Source organism: Chelonoidis abingdonii, chromosome 5 (genome assembly GCF_003597395.2).
Source record: "Chelonoidis abingdonii isolate Lonesome George chromosome 5, CheloAbing_2.0, whole genome shotgun sequence".
Lineage (NCBI taxonomy): Eukaryota > Metazoa > Chordata > Testudines > Testudinidae > Chelonoidis > Chelonoidis abingdonii.
In genome coordinates, this window is record NC_133773.1 from 22,657,113 (window position 1) to 22,680,239 (window position 23,127).

General features: G+C 43.6%; 2 protein-coding genes across 2 annotated transcripts in view; one reads left to right on the top strand and one right to left on the bottom strand.

The window, feature by feature from the left end:
* Positions 1-422: 422 nt before the first annotated feature.
* Positions 423-986, bottom strand: LOC116825810 (interferon beta-like). The gene has a single exon (XM_032782100.1). It carries the CDS (start codon positions 984-986, stop codon positions 423-425), a length of 564 nt encoding a protein of 187 aa, XP_032637991.1.
* A 17,961-nt stretch (positions 987-18,947) lies between these two features.
* MMRN1 (multimerin 1) overlaps positions 18,948-23,127 on the top strand; it is a 62,660-nt gene continuing 58,480 nt past the window's right edge. Inside the window, exon 1 of the mRNA XM_032782103.2 lies at positions 18,948-19,609. Coding sequence (XP_032637994.1) covers positions 19,047-19,609 — 563 coding nt within the window. The 5' untranslated portion in view covers positions 18,948-19,046. The remainder of the gene's footprint in view (positions 19,610-23,127) is intronic.

The following is a 23,127-nucleotide window of genomic DNA, read 5'->3' on the forward strand; positions in this document are numbered from 1 at the left end:
TCACTTGATTCTTAACCATCTACCTGTGACGTGTTGAAATGACCATTTGACATATGTCAACTCACGATATCTCCACTATACATGAATTTCCAGCTATGCAACCTTGATGTATATTTGAGTTAGGTGTCATTAGCATTGCAGCTTTTGCTGCTGGCGGGCGTGTTTCACTGTGGTTGAGTTATTGCATATCAATATTGCAGAGTGGGTCATCCTGACTCTACATCACAAATTGAAAAAAAAAACACTAAAATATTATTTATTTTTGCAGCAAATACAAGATTTGACATACTAATACATTCGCAGAAATGTAGAGAAATGAATTATAATTCATATGCCCTCCATACGCACATTGGAATTGAAATGATGACATCTTTGTTATTTTATTTGTATTTTTTTTCATTTTTTTCCTCAAATTTGGAGCCCTATTTAACTTGGCACCCTAGGCTACTGCCTAGTTCACCTGTATGGACAGGGCAGGCCACCCCTGCACAAAGCCTGTATTGCTTTTCTTTCAGAAAAGCATCTATCCCCTGAAAATATTGTTTCACTCTCCAACTGGTGAGCTGGAGGTCCTCACTTTCCGGGTTGGTAAAGTCCTTCTCCATCTGTGCTCTCATACATACCTCCAGCCGCTGAATTTGCTGGTAATGTCCACTTTGGAACCTGTCTATGGAAGTCCCATTCCAGGCACTTTGGGTGAGATTTTTGCTAAAGATGTTGAAGATCTCTTGAAAGATCTCTTGGGTTGACACCTTGGTATTCTCCTTCTGGGACACTGGAAGTTGGGCAACATTCTGGGGGGACTTGAAAGCTGCCCTGTCATTTATGCATTGTGAGGTGAAATTTCCACTCATTTTCTTGAGAGGCTCCAAGTTCTCCTTGTTCATTTTGTTCTGCTGGAAGTGAAGCATGGTACAAATCCAAGATGAGATTTCAGTGAAGAAGAGCAGTATGGGGCAAACACGCAGCAAACACCGGGTGGTCATGACGATGTCTTTTCTTTGTGTGAACCTTCAGACTGGAATTTGTTGAGGGTCCTACATAAGCTGCTGTGTCTTTCCTTTATGTCTCTGAATTTAAGTATTTGGTTGGAGAATATTTATTTGATCATTTTCTATTTACAAGATTTTCCTTCTTTGAGGTTTCAGAGCTTTTCTTTCTATTTTTCTTGCTATTTTCTAGTTCTTTTACCACATTTCCTCCTCCTTTGCCTCCTCCTCCTCCTCCTTCTTCTTCTTCTTCTTCTTCTTCTTCTTCTATTGGTAAAAGTGACCACCCATGACAATAAACCACCCTGTTAACTCATGTTGGATCCACATTCATACAGGCATTTTATCATACATTAATTTCTATATTTAAGAAGGTCATCCACAATTCCAAAGTGGTATGGAAAAGGCCTCCAGTTCATCAGACAGTGTACTTCCCATTCATATCCTCCTTCATTTGAGAGACAGAAAGAGTTTAGGAATATTTAAAGTTTGCTAGGCATGGAAGAAGTAAATGTGGAAGTAAAGAGTTAGGCCTACCAAAAATATTGGCAAATCTCAACTTTAACCATTTCCTCCAATTTAGAAGACACATTTAAAATGTAGACAGCACAAATCATTGATATCTTCCCTCTGTGAAACCATAGGAGAGAGTGCTCTGGGAAAATGAAACCTTAACTCATTGTTATTTCCAGGTCTCAATATATGTAGTGGAGCTGAGTAATAGGTGCAGTTGAAAGGTGTGAATATCATGCCCTGTTGATCACTCCAAGTAGCTGACAGCAGTGAAAAATTGAGAATAATTCATAAAACAGGATGAGCAATTAGTAAAGTAACACATACTAGAGAGGTACCCACATGGAAGACTCTGATTTACAATGTGGTCAAAAGGAGGTTAGGCAGAGAAGTCACATTATGTATTTTTTACCAAGTATGTCCCTGGGATGAAAGAATTCAAATTTTTTTTAAAAAATGAAATTCAGTGTTCACCAATTTTGCTGGTTCTTTCTCTTTTACCATTTGCCTTCCCTTCAGCTTGGATAGGGAAATTCGTCTGGTTTGTTTAATTCTCTTCGCTTCCTGTGGTCACATTTCATTTTCTGGATCTCAAACCCTAGAACAGACTGTTGTGCTGGAGTTTCCATCATGCAAGGGAAATGTGTTTTAATTCAACAAGAAAACTATTTTCACTGAAATTAAAAAAGAAAAATCACATGAAGAAACCATGACAATATTTTTGTGCGTATTAATTTGGTTAGAGTCTCCCAAGTCTTCCTGCACTTTTATAAGAAATTTGAGATTTTAACTTCAAATTTTTGAAAGACACTCTGCAAAGCAGAGAAAGCAGACTTACCAAAGCCCCCAGATTGTCATGGACTATGCTCCCCATTCTCCCATGATTTTCCAGGGATGTTGGGCATCTGCATTCCACACCAGGGTGGAATCCCAGGGGAAGATGTTGCGGGGTACTGAAAGCAAATGAACAAAACTGCAAACCCAGTATATGAATGAGACCATTCTTTTGGTCGCTCTTATTACCTGAAGCTTCACACCCCCAGCACCTGTTGTTCCAGCCTGGGGCAGCCCTGGCAGGGTGGCTGTAATGGAATCTCGCTGATAGGGACTGGAAGGCAGGTCTGACAAAGCCCTAGAAGTGATGCAGACAGTCAGGCGCTCTGTGTGGAAAAATCTTGTGTTCTGTGCAGAAGCCATCAGGTCATCTATTTCTATGATGCAAGCTGGACAAACTATTTCCTCCTGCCTGCTAGTGGGATATTAAGGGTGAGCTTAAGTGGGGATGTATTAGTGGTGTTTTCCTCTCTTTTTATCTACCTGTGGTTGGCTTTCCCATAGGAAGACTTAAATTCATAGATGATAGATAACATCAAATGGCTCTTAAGTAGATTAAAAGATTCTTTCACGTAGCACAGCTTAAAAACAATGTGATGGAATGATTGTCAGGAGGTTCTCCTCTGCACTATAGGGGTAATGAAGAAGTTAGACTTTGAGGAAGAGTTTGTATGTCTACCAAGTGCAATATGACCAGGTAAAGGCCCCTTTCCAGCCACTCCCCATAACTGATGTTTCATTTCAGCATGTAGCTGTGGATATTCTGGGTCCTTTCCCCAAGAAGACACCCAGAGGAAAGCTGTACATACTGACCTACTTGGTCGCAAGGCCAGGGCTGGCGCCGCCTCTGGCTGCAACTTTCCTAAAGATGTGTTCAGCTATTGAAGATCCATCCTCCCGGGAGAAATGTAACATTTTCATGGACTCTCATTGGGCTGGTGTCGACTGTGGCCACAAGGCTAGGGCCGGAGTTGATGGTGGCCACAAGGCTCGAGGCGGTGTCGACTGTTGCTGCAAGTTTCCTAAAGATGTGTTCAGCTATTGAGAATCTAATCCTTCCAGAAAAAATGTAACATTTTCATGAACTCTCAATGTGCCAATGCCAACTCTGGCCACTGGGCCAGGACCGCTGCCAACTCTGGCTGACAGTTTCATAAAGATGTGTTCAGCTACTGAGGGTCTAATCCTCCCAGAAGAAATGTAACATTTTCATGGTTGTGTACCTCCATCACTCAGGCAGTGCAGCTTCCCCTCCCACTCTTAGAGCCAGAAAGCATCACATTATATTGCATATGCTACATTGTACATGTACTTTATACATAAGATCATATTTCCTTTTGGGAAGATGTAACCACCTTATGTAAAATTGAGCAAAATGGTTAAAACAATTCAAGCTCATTATGTGAGGAAAATATACACACTGAAAATGTGTTGCGGTTACTGAAGTATTTCCCAGAGCTATCTCCTTCAGTCCTGCATCTCAGGATATAAGATACTCTAAACCTCTTAAGCTGTACAAAGGGAGACTGTAGTGGTCTAAGACATTTGATTTTCTTGGGCAAGACCTCATAAGATCAGATGACATGTCCTTCAATTTTGCTCACTTTTGCTGTGTAAAAGAATGAAAGCCAGCACTTCCTAGAGTAGAAAATCTCCCAAACATTTTAGAAACTAATCAACCACTATGTTAAGTCACACATGTTGCCCCACCCTCTGTTTATATACAAAACCAGAATACAAGCAGAATAGCTGTACTGTGCTGAAAGCAGGGTGTGTGCTGGGAAGTCTCAATGCCCCTTGGACTCTGTCGTGCCTTTCTTTGCAACAGAATGGAGAGCTGTGGGAGTAGCCAGGGCTGGCGCTACCATTTAGGCAGCCTAGGCAATTGCCTAAGGTGCCAGGATTATTGAGGGGGCGGCATTTTGCCAGGGGGGCGGCAGGCGTCTCCAGTTGACCTGCCGCAGGCATGCCTGCGGATGGTCCATTGGTCCGTGGCTCTAGTGGAGCTGCCGCAGTCATGCCTGCGGACGGTCAGCTGCTCCCGCGGCTCCGGTGGACCTCCCGCAGGCATGCCTGTGGCAGCTCCACCATAGCCACGGACCAACAGACCCTCTGCAGGAATGCCTGCGAAAGCTCCACCAGAGCCGCGGGATCAGCGCAGGGGGCAGCGAAATGGCCATGTGCCTAGGGCGTGAGAAACCCTGGTGCCGGTCCTGGGTGTAGTCACTAGATAGGTCTATGCTGCAGAAGGTGACAACCAATATATAAGGTGTATAGGAACCCCATTTGTTTCTACCACGAGAGCACGAGTGCAGCTATTCCATGCCTACCCACCAGGCTAAGGGGCAAAATAGTCCACCCACAGCCAGATTTTTGAGCTTTGATGAGAGGTGGCCCCAATTTGGCCTCACATATTCTGTGTTTCTTGCCTCATTTTCTTGCTAAGGATATTTGCATACCATAATCTTCCCTTTTCTGTGACCTCATAACTTCCACAGCAAGTTATTTCTAATGTCATAAGTAGTGATGTTGTGTGGTAGATAAGCAGCAGTAGATGAACTTAAGATGTACAATGTATAGCATGTCCTCAAGCTTAAGGGGAAAAAAGCCGGAGTATTGATTTGTTCTTAATCCTTATCTACAACCTTCTACCAGATTTTTCAAATTTATTTGAATTCATTGGATGAGAATGAACAATCCTGGATCCTTAGATAATTAGGGTAGTTTAATGACTAATAGCAATGGAAACCAAGTGCTCCACCTAACAAAAAGCAATAATTTGGGAGTTCTCAGGACTAGGCAGATACAGGGCCAGAATAAGGTGTAGTGATCCTTCCCCCAAGTGCAGGGTATCTATCTAGTGCTCAAGATAACGTTAAAAGGTGCAGTCCAGGTACCCCACGGTACTACATTGCCCAAGGAAATGTGGTTCACCAACAAGGAAGTTAAGCTATGCACTAGCTAGTGCATTCCAGGTTGCTAATACATAGTTGTCATCTTCTGCACAGAAGCACAATGTATGTACATGGCCATGAACAAAATGATGCTTGTTTGACTAATGGCAAAATTGCCAATTCCATATCTATGCCATCTTATTTTATCCTTTTGTTTGACCACTTTTCCTTGCCAAATTCTAAAGCAAAGATCAAGCAGAGTGCATGTTAGCTGTTCTGAATAACCAAGGTAAATTGGTTTGATGTCAAAATTGTAAAACTGATATGGAGTGAGGGTAACCCAGGTATGATCCCATACTTTATTGCATTCGATAACATGCCACTCAGAATTGAAAATGGTGGTATATTTCACTATAATACAAACAAGTAGCATTTTGGTTTTTCTGTATTTCTCAAACTTGGATGACCTGCTGAGGGGAAAATTGCTCTAATGAAAACACTAGAGGTTAGCACAGGGGCGGGCAAACTTTTTGGCCTGACTCTGCATCAGGTTTCATAAATTGTATGGAAGGCCAATTAGGGGAGAGGGTTGTGGCCCGGCCCCCACCTCCTATCTGCCCCCCCCCCAGGACTCCTGCCCCATCCAACTCCCCTGTTCCCTGACAGCCCCTCTGGGACCCCTGCCACATCCACACACCTGCGTTCCTTGTTCTCTGCCCCCTCCGGACCCCTGCTGCCCCATCCAATTCCTCCTCTCATTCTTGACAGCCCCCCAGGACCCCTGCCCAATCCAACCCCCCCTTCTCCCTGTCCCCTGACTGCCCCTGGAAGCCCTTCCCCTGACTGCCCTCTGCCACCCCATCCAACCCCCTCTCCTTCTTGACTGCCCCCCGGGACCTCTGCCCCCATTCAACTCCATTTCTCCCCCGACCACCATCCACACCCCCACCCCCTGACCACCACCCCGAACTCCCCTGCCCTCTATCCAACCTCCCCTGCTCCCTGACCCCTTACGACACTGCCTGGAGCACCGGTGGCTGGTGGCACTGCAGCCACGTCACCCAGCTGGAACAGGGCCATGTTGCCACCGCCACCGCCACTACTATGCAGCACAGAGACTGGGTCAGGCCAGGCTCTGCAGCTGCGCTGCCCCAGGAGCTCGCAGCCCAGATGCCCAGAGCATTTAGCTGGCGGCAGAGCGAGTGAGTTGAGGCTGTGGGGGAGGGGCTGGGGCTAGCCTCCTGGCCAGGAACTCAGGGGCCGGGCAGGACAGTCCCACAGGCCATAGTTTGCCCACCCCTGAGTTATCATATAAAGTGTGGACACTTTACTTTGACAGAAGGGCAAGAAAAATATTGGCCTAGCCAAAGCATAGAAGCAATTTGATGTGACCTCTCTTCAAGCAGGCCATTTTAACGCTTCACTTTTACACACTATCTTCAGAGGCTTTATGTAAACTCCCCATCAGTAATGATTAACCTGGGAAAAGCGTAGGATAGAAAAAGCAGATGTAGATCATCCAGATAGACTGTTGCCAAGAAAGTCAACAACTCCAGTGCCAGCGCCGACTCTTATCATAAAAAAAAATCCCATTTTTAGACCCGCTCATGAGATTTTGGCTACCTAATAACGACCTGGAAGAAGCACACCAACTGATTTTTGGATCTGCTTTCTATTCTTAAAAGTGGAGCAAATTCATATCCCACCTGTCAAAAAACTCAGAAAGCGAGATACATATTTTTCTGTGATGGGTTTCTTTTCATAATTTTTAGTGTCTTTTTTCTTCATATTCATCCCTGTGTATTTATTCAAGGCACCCATTTTTGTTTTGGGGAGGATGTTTTCTCCATTCTACTAGACACTGTTATGTTTATTGTCCAGCCACCATCATGAAAACTGTTTCACAAAGCTAGAGGTTTTATAAAATGCCAAAAACCATTGGGCTGTCCAGTCCATAAATACCTTTTAGAAAATAGCAGATCTTCCAACTAGGTCTAAATAATTATCTTCTATATTTCCCTTACTCCTACTGTTCATCTAACAATTATGGCACCACAACAAAATTCATGGCATATTTCCCACATCATTTCTCTTTCTTTTCCTCTCTTTTGGTCTGTGTCAAGCTTGCCTGTACTTTTCCTTTTATGGGCAGCTTCATCTCCATGTTAGACCAAAACTGTGCTAGATAACCAGTAAGGGCCATCAACTAAACCCTCTTAATCCTAATTTCCCTTGAGGGGCTTTCCAGCCTTGGGGACCTTTTTGGTTAAAAGACAAGTTCTTCTTGGCCTATATTCGTCTGAATTTCTGACAACATGGCAACCCTTCAGCATAACTCCTTTCACAAAAGAACAATTTCATATCTAGTGGGGTGATTGTTTTCAATTACTTAACTGTGTATTCATGCTGGTGATGATCAAATGCATAGATAAATGCAGCATGTATGCAACTGACATTTGCAAAATAATACAATGTGAAACTATCTTCTATGTTGACATTTTATGACTTTCAAAAAAACCTTAAATATGCAAGTCAGAATGCATCAATTCTCCACATGTATATATCTGTGTGGTATAAATCTGCTCCTTGAACATCTGTTAGATACTTCTTTGTATAATGTATGAGAACATGTAAGTGCACTGATATGACACATAGGATCACAACACAGACTGACATACAAGCTGAAGGACATAAATAGACAAGATATAGGTGCTATAGTTGTTATCTCACACTGAGTAATACCTCTTTCTACTAACACTGATTTCAATGGGACTTGCTTGTGGGGTATTGTATAGTCAACATACAGGTGGCAGAATCTGGCTCAACATGAGAACAATAGGCCAGATCCTCAGCTCATGGAATGCAGTATGACACCATTGGCTGGCCCAATATCATTAAAAGAAAACAGATAACCCAGAGTAGAAGTCAGTTATAGTGATTTGTGTAAGAGGGTCAGAGCCAAAGCCTGATAATAAAATTCATATCTATCTATCTCTCTATATATCTATCTATCTCTCTATATATAGAGAGAGATAGATAGATATGGAGAGAAAGAGGGAGATCAACTCTCAGAGATCATCCAGAGCTCTCAGATGATAATAGAGAGCCCCTGAGGAAGACAGCCCTGATTACAGAATGGGCCCCACCTGAGAGAAATTAGGTGATTTCAGGTTAACTACTGAGTGGGCCCAGCTGAGGAAGGGCTGGAGGAAAGAGAATGCAGGGAGTCAAAAGGTGCCTGCAGGGTGTTTAGTGAGCACTCAGGGGACAGATTGGGAGACCTAGAAGGGAAGGAAAGAGGTGAGGAAGGAAATGGTGCAGGGAAAACTGCAATATGGGTAGAGGATTTGATTTAGCTGTGCAGTACAGGGCCCTGGGCTGTAACCTGAAAGTGAGGTTGGGACTGGATTCCCCTACCAGCCCCAAGGAAGTGGTGTACAAAGGTAGCTGAGCCCAGAAAGGGGGCTGCAGTCTGAATGTGACCTTGCTGAAGAAGAGCTGTGAAGAGGCTGGAAGCTTTTTATTTGTGTTAAGATAGTTTTGAACTTTAGTGTGGATAGCTGACCCTGGAAGGAACAGGCTAGAGACTGTGCCCTGGCAGGAGGGGTGAGTTATCTGCAAGAAACCACCACAGCCCCAGAGTGACTGTTGACAAGGGCTGCTACTCCCCAAGGACACCGTGATGCTATGCCTGGCCATGAGGAAGTGCATAGTGGTGCGTAAACCCTGTTACAATGCTTTTTCTTACATTCCTTTAACTGCAGCATGTCTGAAACAACTACACTTTTGTAGTTTTCCTTGTCCACTCTCTCTTTTCCTACACCTCATGGCAAGCACTGTATCTCAGCTCAGGTGTACAACCAGCTGATGATAACACCTTTGGCGAACAGTAAATGACTTACTGTTCTTGGCTACTTCTATATTGTGTGACTACATGGGCTGCTAGACCCCTATCTGCAGAAGGGATTCTTTCAGTAGCAAATTAACGTGAAGTGATTTACTTTGTCCACATTGGATACAAAGTTAAGGAGGTGGGGAGACTCACTCCTGGTTGCACTTGCTTTTGAAATTTTTATTTCCATATTCCATAGGTCCCTTGGAAGACATTTCATACGAAATGAAATCAAAGATTGCCTACCTGGAACTTCTTTTTTGGATGGGATAAGTACTGCTGGTAAGTCATATAAATAATCATGCTGCTAAGATTTGAATTTACTTAGCTCCTGGCCTAGCCCAAATTTGGTTGTGTGCTTTTTATTTATTTTGTTTGTTGGTTCTTATTTTAGATTGTGCTGCCTTGGAACAATAAATAAACTCCAAACTAGAAAAGGCGCAGTCTGTGCATTAAGGGCAGGCTTCCTCTCTCCTTTACTTTCACTGAGCAGTACTTTCATTCCACGAGTCATCCCCCTGACTTCAGTGGGAAAGTTTTACTAATAAGATGCTAGAAGTGTGTGCTGTAGCAGAAATGATCCCTTGTTGCCACATTTTCAAGAGCTCAGTTCCCATTTGGGTGCTTTAGTGAAGTGGCCAGACTTTCAAAAGTGCTCCACACCTGCCAGCTCCCACCATTCTAGCCTTCTGAAAATCTGATGCTAAATGTTTGTCAGTACCCTAATTATATTCTTTAAAGGCAGAAGGAATGTGGGATCTTTTATGGTAGAGTAGTTCTGAGACATTGTAGCTCAGGCTAATAGAACAGACTTGATTGTGCAATTCAGCTAATTCAAATGATTGTGGTCCCTTGCTGAACTACATTTCCCAGGATTATTTCAGCCTAAGATCAGAACTCTTCCTCTTCCCAGGTATGAATTGCAAGCCCTGGAAAGTCTTGATAGAGCATCTTAAACAGCATAGTGTAGAGCCCATTCAACCAGGTACGCATGGATGTCTAAATGACTCAGTTTCATTAGCCCCGATTTAGCTTCTCCCTCCAAAAACTGTGTAACTCAAATTTTCCTGTAATTATATGTTTTCTTAATTACTCCTTTTTCATCAGCTCACTACCTGTCTGAGGGCATGAACTGCATGGTTCAGGGTTGCTTGTGTGTGTGTGTGTCGCTCTCAAGATGCTGGACAGCAAAAAGAAGTAGGGAGATGGGCTGAAGCAGAACATATTCATGCAGACATTAGTTCATTTGTATACACGCATGTGCCTATTCCATATGCACACAGGAACCTGAGATCACCTGACTCGTTTGTTCACTGGAATAGCAAGCAGCGATTCCCAAAACAAGAAAATAAACCCAAAAAAAGGATCACATCCCCCCAGTGTAACTCACAAAATAGAAGCACTAGGTAACTGTGAAGCTGGTATTATGTCCAACTGCTGCAGAGTATGTATCTACCCTAGCCAAGAGTAAAATAACCATCATCATAGTACTTTATATAAGTGGCTAAAACCATTATTAAAAAACAAGTGTTCTTTGCTGTATAGAAAATGAGCCCTGTGGGATGTATTGTGTATTTATGGAATGGGACACATTTTAAAGTTTGCCTCATTGTCCTCTACTGGGGCCAGGCCTTCAAGGATGTTCCAGCATTTTATTTCATAAAATATATAGGTTCTTCCTGATCTCCAGCAGAGGGATGCTCTATGGGCTAGGGCTCTCGGCTCCAGAGGGAAATGTAACTTGAGCAGTGAGTGTTGTTGTGTCCCCCCCGCCCAAGCTCTGTCAGTCTTATTTCTTGTGTGGATTGGTGTATTCTTGAAGGGCTGCTCAGAGCCCCTGATCTAGCTCACATTATTAGGGCTTTATAGATGAGGGCTAGGACCGCAAAGCAACTCCTGCACTGGGGAGAAACGGCAGAGCATTGAACATGGCCTAATAAGCTGTTGCCTAGGTGACGCTGTCAGTTGTTCCAGCATACTGGACCAGTTGAAGCTTCATCTAGATTGGGCTGATTGAGGCAGTAGAGTGGAAGGTGTTGGTGCAGCCAGGGCTTCGTCTGGGATGGCCAGGGGGGTTGTTTCCTGCTTCTCTTGTGCGTATCTGGAAGTATAAAACAAAAAGCTGTTTCTTTACCAATTGTTTTCCCCTCAATTTAACATACACATGATAACCTGTTGTAGGGAGTTAGGACAACTCATCTCAATAGTGTCCCTTCTTGGCATGCAAATATTTTATTTATAAAAATGGATATTATTGTTACTGACCTTATTAATGAACTTCTGGGAAGGACTAATGGACAAGCAGTAGATACTGAAGAGGTGGCACCAATATTTCAAAGTCAATAAATAAATTACCTGTCTGCTTTAGAAGTAAGTTTTAATTTCCCGTCTGACTGCTAGCTAACAGATCTTTTAGGGCTAAACCTCGTCATTTGCACAAAGTCTTATGGAAATCCAGAAACTACATGTAACAGACCAATTTGCCCTGCAAATAAATCTGCCTACAAATGTTGAGAAAGCCTTTAAGGATGTCTGTTAAACATTTGGCCCAGACAGTCATACAAGAAAGGTAGAAATGTAGAAGTTGTTCCACTTATTTGTAGCAGATTGCTTCTCTAACATCCATGTCCAGCATATGTACGTGTCCAGAATATGTCTTTATGATGCCAGTTAAGGGAGTGGGTTAATCTGCTTTAAATTGCAAAATCTATTGGAAAGAGGGATGGTGTCCCTAGCCTCAGTTTGCCCAAAGCTGGAAATGGGCAATGGGGTGGATCACGTGATGATGACCCGTTCTCTTCATTTCCTCTGAAGCACCTGGCATTGGCCACTGTTGGAAGACGAGATCCTGGGCTAGATAGACCTTTCATCTGACTCTCTATAGGCTCCTCTGCCTCCTGCAGTCGCACCTTTCAGAGACTTAAACATGCCTATCTCTCGCTAATCCCCCTTTGTTTTATTGCCCCCCAGTCACTTACTGCAGGATGCTCTGTCCATGGGGTGCAGTTTGATCCTGCCTCTACCACCAGTTGTCACAGACTCGCCGGGCGCTGCTGTGGAACTATTCCATACGAAGCCAGTCAGGACTCTGGAGGAGCATGCCTCCTCTGCTTGAGCATATAGTCTCCAGGGCAAGAAGCTTACACAGCTTCAACTTTCCTGGGTCTGAGATGTGATGAAGTGGGACTTTATTCATCTCATTATGATGCATGTGAGTGTTACTGTCCTACAGAGGGGGGCCGGCCCACCGACGGCCGGCCCGCCGATGGCCGATCGGCCAGCCCACTGAAGGTCTGTTTCATAAAGATGTGATAAATGATGTGGGGTGGGGGAGGTAGTTCCTTTTTATGGACACTGTCAGCCAGTTAGTTACAAAATCCCTCTTAGCTCTTCTCTACTTGCTTTACTTCTAAAGGGTTAAATAGTCTCACTGCATTTCATAGGTAAAAGGAAGTGAGTGCGCATCGGCCTTGAACTTTGTAAAACTGAGGAAGCATCTCCCTTTGTCTATCTTTCTGTCTGTTCTCCCACTGGAAAGATGGACAGGGTAGATACCATTGCCTCGCTGACCCAGCCAGAGGTGGCGGAACCATACCCCAGACCAGAATCCATGACAGTGGTTGTAGATCCAGTTCCTGGGACCCAGCCAGAACCCATGCAAAAATCGGATCAGGCGGAGCAGTCAGCATCACAACCTGTGCTTACAACCCCACCAGAGTCAGGAGCCAGGACCAAGGAGCGCCATGGAGCCTGCACCTGCAGCAGCAGCTAAACCAGTGCAAGGTCAACTGGAGCCTGAAATACTACCTAGTGCACCAGCAGAGAGCAGTTCACAGTCAATGGAGATGCCCGCATCATTTGCATCACTTCGTGTGACCCAGCTGAAGTTCACAACATAACAAGGAACTAATGTCTAATGGAGCAGTTCCAGGTAGAGCAGGAAGCAGATGAGAGCCTCGGGAGCTTGGACGGCAGCCCAGAGTAACCCACCACCTCTCAGCTCTTCTAATAGCTCCAGGTTTGTTGTAGACGGAGGATCTTACACAAGCCCCACCCTTTCTGGTGGGCACAAGGAGGACTGGCATCCTCAGAGACAGTAGTTCCAACTAACTATAGGGAAAAACTCTTGAGCTTAGCCAACGACAGGGCCGACTCCAGGCACCAGCATTCCAAGCTGGTGCTTGGGGCGGCAGTCCCCCTTGTTTTGCCCCCAAGCAGTGTGCTGAATTGCCGCAGCAGGGGGGCAGTCTGTGGGCCCTTAGGGCGGCAGGCACGTTTCCGTCGCAGCGGCAATCCGGCAGCTTTTATGTTTAGCTGTCTGGAGCAGCTTCAGCTAAACATAGAAGCTGCCGTCGAATTGCCGCCACCGTGGAAACACACCCGCCGCCCTAAAGGCACAGGGGACATTCGCATGAGGTGTGCCAGAGAGTAGGAAAGCCCAAGACTAGGTCAAGGCCCCTCTTCAACCACTCCCCATGATTGAGGATCCATTTCAGCATGTAGCTGTAGATATTCTGGGTCCTTTCTCTAAGAAGACATCCAGAGGAAAGCTGTACATACTGACTGTCATGGCCACAATGCCAGGGCTGGTGCCGACTGTGGCCGCAAGGCCAGGGCCTGCGCCTGAACCATCTGAACTAAGGAGTCTGCTACAACTTTGACTTAAGGGGCATGTGGCTTTCTGCTCATACAGTCAAGGCTCTTATACTAAGATTCAAATGTCCAAGGTTCAATCCTGCCCACTGAAAACTAGGGTCTGTCAGCGTTACAAGTGGAGGCTCATATGAGATGTCAACTGGGAAGTTTTTGAAGCTCAGAATGTCCTTCAATGTGTCCTCTCCCAGAAGTACACCTGTCATAAACAGATAGTTAAGGGTTAATGCCTCTTTTACCTGTAAAGGGTTAAGAAGCTCAGTAAACCTGGCTGATACCTGACAGAGGACCAATAAGGGGACAAGATACTTTCAAATCTTGGTGGGGGAAAGTCTTTGTTTGTACTCTTTGTTTTGGGGGTTGTTCGCTCTTGGGACTAAGAGGGACCAGACATCAATCCAGGCTCTCCAAATCTTTCTGAATCAGTCTCTCATGTTTCAAACTTGTAAGTAACAGCCAGGCAAGGCGTGTTAGTCTTATTTTTGTTTTCTCAACTTGTGAATGTTCCTTTTTGCTGAGAGGATTTTGCCTGTGTTTGCTGTAACTTTGAACCTAAGGCTAGAGAGGGTTCATCTGGGCTATATGAATCTGATTACCCTGTAAAGTATTTTTCATCCTGATTTTACAGAGATGATTTTTACCTTTCTTTCTTTAATTAAAAGCTTTCTTTTTAAGAACCTGACTGATTTTTCCTTTTTTTAAGATCCAGGGGGATTGGATCTGGACTCACCAGGAATTGGTGGGGGAAAGGAGGGCGGGGATGGTTAAATTCTCCCTGGGTTAAGATCCAAGGGGTTGGATCAGTGTTCACCAGAAACTTGGTGAAAAAGCTTCTCAAGGCTGCCCAGGGAGGGGAAGGTTTTGGGGGGAGAGAAAGTGCTCCATACACTGACATTTCTGGATGGTGGCGGTGTTACCAGATCTAAGCTAGTAATTAAGCTTAGAAGTGTCCATGCAGGTCCCCACATCTGTACCCTAAAGTTCAGAGTGGGGGAGGAACCTTAACAACACCCATAGATGTTTACCTCTTCCAGGGGCCATGTAGATCAGGGGTGGCCAACCTGTGGCTCTGGACCCACATGCGGCTCTTCAGAAGTTAATATGCGGCTCATTGTATAGGCCTCGACCCCGGGGCTGGAGCTACAGGCGCCAACTTTCCAGTATCCTGGGGGGTGCTCACTGCTCAACTCTTGGCTCTGTCACAGGCCCTGCTCCCACTTCACCCCTTCCTGTCCCATCCGCTGAGCCTACCATGCCCTCGATCCTCCCCCCTCTCACCCAGAGCCTCCTGCATGCCACAAAACAGTTGATCAGGAGATGAGGGGAAGGAGGGGGAGACGCTGATCGACAGGGCTGCTGGTGGGTGGGAGATGCTGGGAGCCGGGTGAGGGAGCTGATGGGAGGCTGCTGAGTATAAGTGAGGCTCTTTGGCAATGTATATTGGTACATTCTGGCTCCTTCTCAGGCTCACGTTGTCCATCCTGGTGTAGATTATAACATCCAAACACTTTGCACAGGATTCTAACACCCTAGTGCTATTTACTTAAACGCATAGAAAATACACAGATTGGAACAAAAATTGTAAACCCTACATGCAATTCCCTGTCTCAGTTTCCTCAACACACCAAACCATTCTATGGGCCTGGATTACGGTCACTTGGTGTCATCCAACATCCTTCTGTTGCAATGCATCACTTATATGCACAAAAACATAGCCTTCTCCCCCAGCTCAGATAACCTTACCTTGGCCAGTTTATCCCCTTCCTTCCACTTCCCCAACTGTCATGTGGGTCTTCCCCCAGTGATTTCTTTTAGAACCTTTTGTTCTCTTTGTCAACCTTCAGTAACTTTCCATTTCTAACCCCTATTCTCCTTAACATCAGCTTGGCCAAACTCCTTCCCTACTTAGCATAAGTATGTTTCCCATTGTCCTCAGCCTAGTGAGTTCCTGCTGTAGGTCCTGTCCATCAGGATGGATACACATAGAGAGAGGTTTCTTATAGTTAGGAAATTTCATGTCAACAACTTCATAATATCAACTAGAATTCACAAGTCTTACAGACAGACCCCTCCTCCCCCACCCAACATGCACACAGGCAAATCAAGACATACAAATCAGGCTTCTGTACACTCAAGTCTGCAATTCTATCCCTCAGTTTTCTGACCAACTGGTGTCACCCCTCCACACCCTCCAAATCAGGCTTGTGTGCTCCTTGCCACCAACAACCAATTTGGTGTACAGAATATATTAAACTTTCAGAATTAACATGAACAATGCCTACAAATTACCTAAAGCCAACATTTAACATGCTGGTGGCATCAGATCTAGTGAGGATCTACCTTTCTACCAAGTTTTATGCAGGTGGATAGCAGTTCTGAAAATACTACTTGGCACTGAAAGGATGGGGGCAGGGAATCTAACAGGACCAGAACTGAGACTGATGCAAGGCCATGCAAGTTCATAATTATACAGCCCGAAAATAACACTAAGGTTTAACAACGCTTAAAGATACTCACATTTTGGATTTATAATTCTGAAAGATGTTATTCTTTATTCTTTGGCACCAAGAAATGCATGTTTCCACAGTATTTGCTCAGTTTTTAACCATCTACCTGTGATGTGTGTTAAAATGACCGTTTGACATGTAGCAACTTGCAATAGCTCCACTCTACATGAATTTCTGCTTATGTGACCTTGATGTATATTAGAGTTAGGTGTCACTAGCATTGCAGCTTTTGCCGCTGGTGGGCATGTTTCATTGTGGCTGAGTTATTGCATATCAAAATTGTGGAGTGGGTCATCTTGACTCTACCTCGCAAATTGAAAAAAAAATTTCACTAAAATATTTATTTTTGCAGTAAATTAAAGATTTGACATATTAATAAATTCTCAGAAGTGTAGAGAAATGAATTATAATTCATATTCCCTCCGTACGCACACGGGAATTGAAATGATGACATCTTCATTATATTATTTGGTTTTTTTTCATTTTTTCATTTTTTTCTTTTTTTTAATTTTATTTTTTTTCTCGAATTTGGAACCCCATTTAACTTGGCATCCTAGGTGACCACCTAGTTCACCTATATGAACGGGCCACCTCTACTCACACACACTCACTCTCTCTCTCTCTCTCTTTCATTCCTTCCTGATGGGGTGTTTACCCCACTGTTGCCTGGAAAGGGTTGATGCAGACTGAGAAGGGGGCTTATTAACCCAACAAGCCACAGCTGAAGAGAATCAGGTGGCCAAGTAATCCCCTGGCTGAATGAGGGAGCCCACCTGAGGAGAAACAAGCTGGACTGGGACTATAAAGACACAAGACTGGAAGCAAAAGGGACTGGTAGGAAACTCGGTAGTTACAGCCCTGGAGAAGGGAGGTATGGTTGGGCTAGCAAACCTGGAGTCAGGAGAAGCCAGGGCTTAGGGAAAGGCAGTAAGGTTCTAGAAGAGACCAGACCTTGACTGTTGACTAGTGGGTTCCTGAGCTAGAACCTGGAGGAGAGGGTGGACCCAGGTTTCCCTGCCAGCCACTGAGAGAGTGGCATGATGAAGCAGCGAATGGGAAGACTGCCTAGGGCTGCTGGTAAAGACAGACTTTCCCACCCCAGGAGGGAAAAATGCATACAATGATCTGGCTGGAGGGCTGAGTAACAAAGAGGCAGTAGCAGCTTGTGGAACGAGAGAGTCATGTGCAACTGTGGGAAAGGGTGTTGACCCGGTGAGCTATTCCCCACCATGACCAGGAGGAAGTGCTAGTCTAGTCATGAATAGAGCACCCTGTTACACTCCCCGCTTGGTTCCTTAGTTGACTGTTGCCTGCTGTGCTGTGAAGTCAAGACATCATCAGCGCGATGAGGCGCTGAGTCTGTATGAACCACATAAAGACGTGATTCCCTTCATAGCCCTGATACATAGGAAGGAACCTTTTATGTAGCCCCACTATTCACCAGCTGCCCCACTCTACCTTTCATGGCCTGACAGATCTTCAGTCTATCCCCTATGCCTCCCAAATACCTGTTGCTGCCTGTTTTTCTTTTTGGCTCCTCAGGGTCTCTGTACTGAGTGGAGACAGAGAGAGTCAGGCTAGCAGCATCAAAGGACAGAAGTAGCTAGTAGAACTCAAAATGTCTATTGGATTTTCATCCCAGAGATAAAGCAGGTTATAATGAGGAAAGGGAATAAGTCTATTTGTGTTTAAAGTTAACATTTTCAGAAATGGGGTGTGTGTGTGTGTGTGTGTGTGTGTGTTGAAATTGCTGTGGCTCTTAAGCTAGAGAATGGGGGGACATTTTGTAAGTGCACAGGAAAAAATAAAAAAGCTTTCATTCAGAAATGTTTCTTCTGCTGAAGTTAGTAAATCTTTGAACAAAAATATTATAGAAAATTCAGTTGACCCACAATGAGCATATATTAATTTTGGAGACTAAATTCAATTGTTAAATATAAAAAAGGCTTTAAATGCAAAATTTGAATGCAACCTCAACTTTGGAGTTACTGCTAATGCCTCCATAATAACTATAGCACGCCTTGTCATAAACTTCCAAGTGCCCTGGTGCCACAGGGTAGTGTTACAAGGAAGGGGCCAGGTATTGGCTCATGGCATGTAGATCAAGTTATTATACTGAAGGTTTTATTGTATTCATTTATACTTTTTCAGTCTAGTGCAAAGGCAATCTCTTCCCTCCCAGCTCCATTCCTGCAGCAGTTGTTTGCTTGAGTATTCAAACCCCAATGAGAAACATGGCAAACATTACATAATGTACCAGTATATTGAAGTCCATCCAAGTGCTTTGCTAGGGAACTCAATAGCAAGTTCACAGCAGATATGAACAACTAAGTGGCACATCTGACAAGTAACTCATGTTCTGTGCACAGATACACGTGAAAGGGAAATTATTTAACTGGTTTGATGTTTTTTCCCCTTCAAACTAACTTCACTGACAGTGTTTTCACATACACATTGTGCCATTAATCTTCATCCTGTAGCTTCAGCAGAGAACCCTTTTTTCTTTCCCCTAAGGCTTCCAGGCTCCAGCCCTATAAGGGGGCACAGGTTACAGAGAAATTCACAGAAACAGGAAATTGAGCTTCCTCAGTCAGTTTTGAAACACTAAAAACCTGTTTCCTCTTCTACAGAAACAAAACTGGCAGAGCACTGTCTGTGCAGGTTCACTCTGAGCTGCACCTCAGGAGGAGGAGAAGGTGGCTGCAGGATCCTCACACAAGGAATACATGCGAGACATCTCGTGGCTCTTACTAAACAACACAGGATGAAGGAGATAATCTTCTTATTGCTTCTATCGCACTTGCAGAGTGGCAGCCTGGGATCTGCTACCACTGGCAAGCCCTGGCCCACAGCTAGGGATGGTGAAACCCAATCAAGCCACGCAGACTTGACTTCACCTCCTACTGCAACGCACAGCCTCAGAAACCTAGTGGCAACCCCTGTATCCACCCCTTCTGAGATCCAAACAGCTGCAGCAAGTACATCATGGGAACTTGCTGTGAAAATCACCCCTGCATTCACTGAAGAGGCTCAGGGATTGGAAACCCTGCCAGGGACCCAAGAGAAGAAAACCTCCACCCCTACAACACAGTCCAGTGGAAACAGCAATCGTGATGGTGCTAATGCTAAGCAAGGAGCCCTATCCAACAGCATGGGGAGCTTTCCACAGAGCACTCCTAGAAAGATGCCTCCCCAACAAGGGGCTGTTAAAAGCCAGCAAAGAACAGGGAGCAGATCTCCCAGGCTGTCGTACTACAGCGCTGCCAGCACCAGCACTAAGAAGGATGCTGACTTCAAAAAATCCGGTTTTGAAACTACCCGGGGAAAGTAAGGAAAGCTACCTATTTTATTCTCTTATCTTATGAACTGCTTATAAAGGCCACGGGCTATATCCTGGTCCTACTGAAATTCAAGGCAAAGTTCCCATCGATTTCAATAGGACTTGGATTTGAGGGGGGAGGGAGCGGGGGGAAGCAAGGGCCAACATCTGTAGTCCTTACTCAGTGTATCCAAGTCCATGCACTCACACTTGCAAACTCGTGATTGCCAAGTTCCTGTGGCCCCATACTAGCATCAAAACTCCCATTGTAGTGGCTAAGTAAAGACTGCAGTGTTTAGCCTATCATGCTTATTATTTTAAAGCCAATGTGCAAGTCCTCACTGTCATGTATAACTAGAATGGGAAATGGAATAACTTAATTATCTGTGGTCAGTATTCTTCAGGGTTTTAAGGAGCTGGCCACAACACACATTTTATTGTAGATTGTCTATGCCTCCTGTTTTAGGCACTCATTGAGCAGTGTGGTGTCTAAAGTCTCTCTCTTGAAAATTTTCATTTTTGTGGGTTCAAGAGATTGCACACCCACTTGTTTGGCCTTTTAAAAAATGCTTGGCTTTGTGTTCCTGAACTGCCCCTGTTAAAGGGTATGCAGTGGCAGTGAAGCTGCTCTGGTCCCAGGATATCAGAGACAAAGTGAGTGAGGTAATATCCTTTATTGAATCAACTGCTGTTGGTGAGAGAGACAAACCGAAGTGGGTCCAATAAAAGATATTACCTCGTCCACTTGGTCTCTTTGTTAAAGGAATCACAAACTATTAAAATACAATGATGCCTAATAAAAAAATTTAATTGCAAGCCAAACCAAGTGGCACTGCAGCACAGTTAACATTCATGGCTGGGTACTTGTTGGACCAACTGTCTTTAGTGAATAATCTCACCACTGGATGGAGTAGCTTGGGTGAGTCACATACCTTGTTTGTAAAATTCCTTACACTTTAAATGGGGACAATAATCCTTACTGCCCTCAACGAGGGGTTGAGGCTTCCCTAATCATTGATAAGAGTTTGGATATTTGGAGAAATGGTGCAACGTATTGCTATTTTTCAGTAATATCTATCACTATGTGGCTATACAATAGAAGTTTCCTCTTCTACAGTGCTTATTTACATCTTAATACTAAAAATGTAGACTTGTTTTTTCTCTAATTTAAGCAAAAGGTAACTGACAAACTCCTAGAAACATCTCCATGCATGGTATGCAGGGGCCTGATCTAAAGCCTTTGGGCAATGAAAGGCTAGGCTTTGGAGCAAGCTCTGTGTGCAAGTGATAACAGACACAAATGACCAAAGTCCATTTGATCTAACCTAGGAAAAGATTACAGTGAGGAGAGCCCCTCCACAGACGCAGTATTCCACTGAAATTCTCGAAGATGAATATAGTGTGTTATAACAAACTCCTTGTCACAGTGGTCTGGGTAAACTGAAGTTAAACTGAATCACTTTATTGGTGAGAGATCATGCAACTATCACCAATTTCATGTTTGTTTGAATGAATTAATAGGTGAAAGCTTTCACACTTGATAGAACTGAAGTCCCTAGGCTTTCCCACATTGATTCAGCTTCCAACTGGTGTAACTACTGACTAGGAAATGGAATTTCTCAGCTTTTCTAAACCCCTCAAAAACAGCCATAGCCAACTCTGGCAGACCTCCCTTTGCAGTATTCAACAAATTACAGTTAATGTTCACAAGACCACCATGGAGTAGGTGCGTATTGTCCCTATTTTCTAGATGGGGGGGGAAGAAATGGATATAGAGGGCCAGATTCAGCCCTGGAGTAAGTGAGCTCACTGGAGTCACACCCATCAGGGCTGGATGTGTCTCAAAGGCAGAAATAACCATACCTCATGTTGAATAGTGCCTTTTTCCATGAGTAGCCCCATGGAAAAGCTACTACTCAGCACAAATCTCATTTTGCTTAAACCCCATATAGCAGGTGAAGTTGCAAAGCAAGAATTAGATATCGCTAACTCTTATAGTACAAGGTTAGATTTGATCCTGATGGTCTTTCAGGTAGAACGGTTAATATTCTGCTTCTCATTCCAAGATATTAATTCTTTATAGTCTTATAATATAGTCATAACTATATGTGAGTATGTTTACAACAATTTAAGGAGACTTGGGTTCTAGTCCTGGGTCTGTTACTGGCTTGCTGGGTGACCCTGGGCAAGTCACTTCATCTCTCTGCCTCAGTTTCTCCATCTGTAAAATCGGAGTTCTGATACTGACCACCTTTGTTAAGCACTTTGAGATCTACTGTGAGATGAAAGTGCTATTTAAGAAATATTAACTATTTTTAAATAAATGTGGGGTTTTTAACATCCCCACAAAGTACTTAAACATGCTTATGGCTAACCCTTTTTTGCAGTATGGTGTTAAATAAAAATAGAATGGCACATTGTAAAACTTGATGTCAATACATATGGCTTTCATTGAGTTTCCTTCATTGTGTAATGAGCATAGCACAAATACATCAATAGCTTTACAGTGCATTATCTTAAGCTATTAAAAACTGCTAACTTAGAAATCCAACTTGCCGTTTACTTTATTTTGAATGGGCACATCCATCTTTTGTTAAATTCAGTTTGAAACAGACTCTTTCAGTGACCTTGTATAAGCTATCTGACATCATACCCTTCACAGTGACCCATTGTGTTAGCATATGTACAGACACATCGATGTCAAAAGGTTCCATATACAAAGCACAATAGGAAGAGACCTTGAAAAAGGGGAAGACATAACGGGAAAAAACATAACATCACTTATTATGTGATAAATAAAGTTATTTTGTGGAAGGAGGAAATCAGCACCTTTCCCAAGATCTGCAATATGTATCTACAGTATAATTTTAATTATCCAACTGCTCTGCCTTTCAAAAAAGGGTCATGTGCCCTGCTATTAATTACAATAGAAATTCCCTCAGTAATACTTAACCTTGATTAGCTGAACCTAATCATTGTCCCAGAAGACATTTGGGTAATAAAGTTGTTTTGCATATACACACATTACATGTACATTAGAGCAGGTGAAAAATGAGCATCTTTTTGCAAATATTTTCATGAAAAATTCATTCCTTTTGGTCAATATTCAAAATTTCATCAAAAAAGGTCAAAATAATCAAATTTTGGAAAAATTCCACCAGTTCATTGTGTGCTTCTGTGTTTGTGCATATGTGTGTGTGTGCAATGCTTAAGGAAATAAAAAATATTCCTCATAAGTTTATCATAGTTTTAAATAATTTGGTACTAACTAATCATTATTAGTGATCACTTTATTTAGAGAATGCTCCCACCACCAGGCCACTCCGTGCTGTGCAGACATTCAAAACAAAATAAAATTCACTATAAAAATCCATTAAAAAATACCAAAAGTCTAACAATGTGGCAACCCAAAAACAAGGAGATACTACACAGAAATAGAATTCAAAACTGGATTAGCCATTTTAAAATTTTATTTTCTATCCTAATGTAGTTACATAAATATGGCAAGTGGTCCTTTAATTGGGGC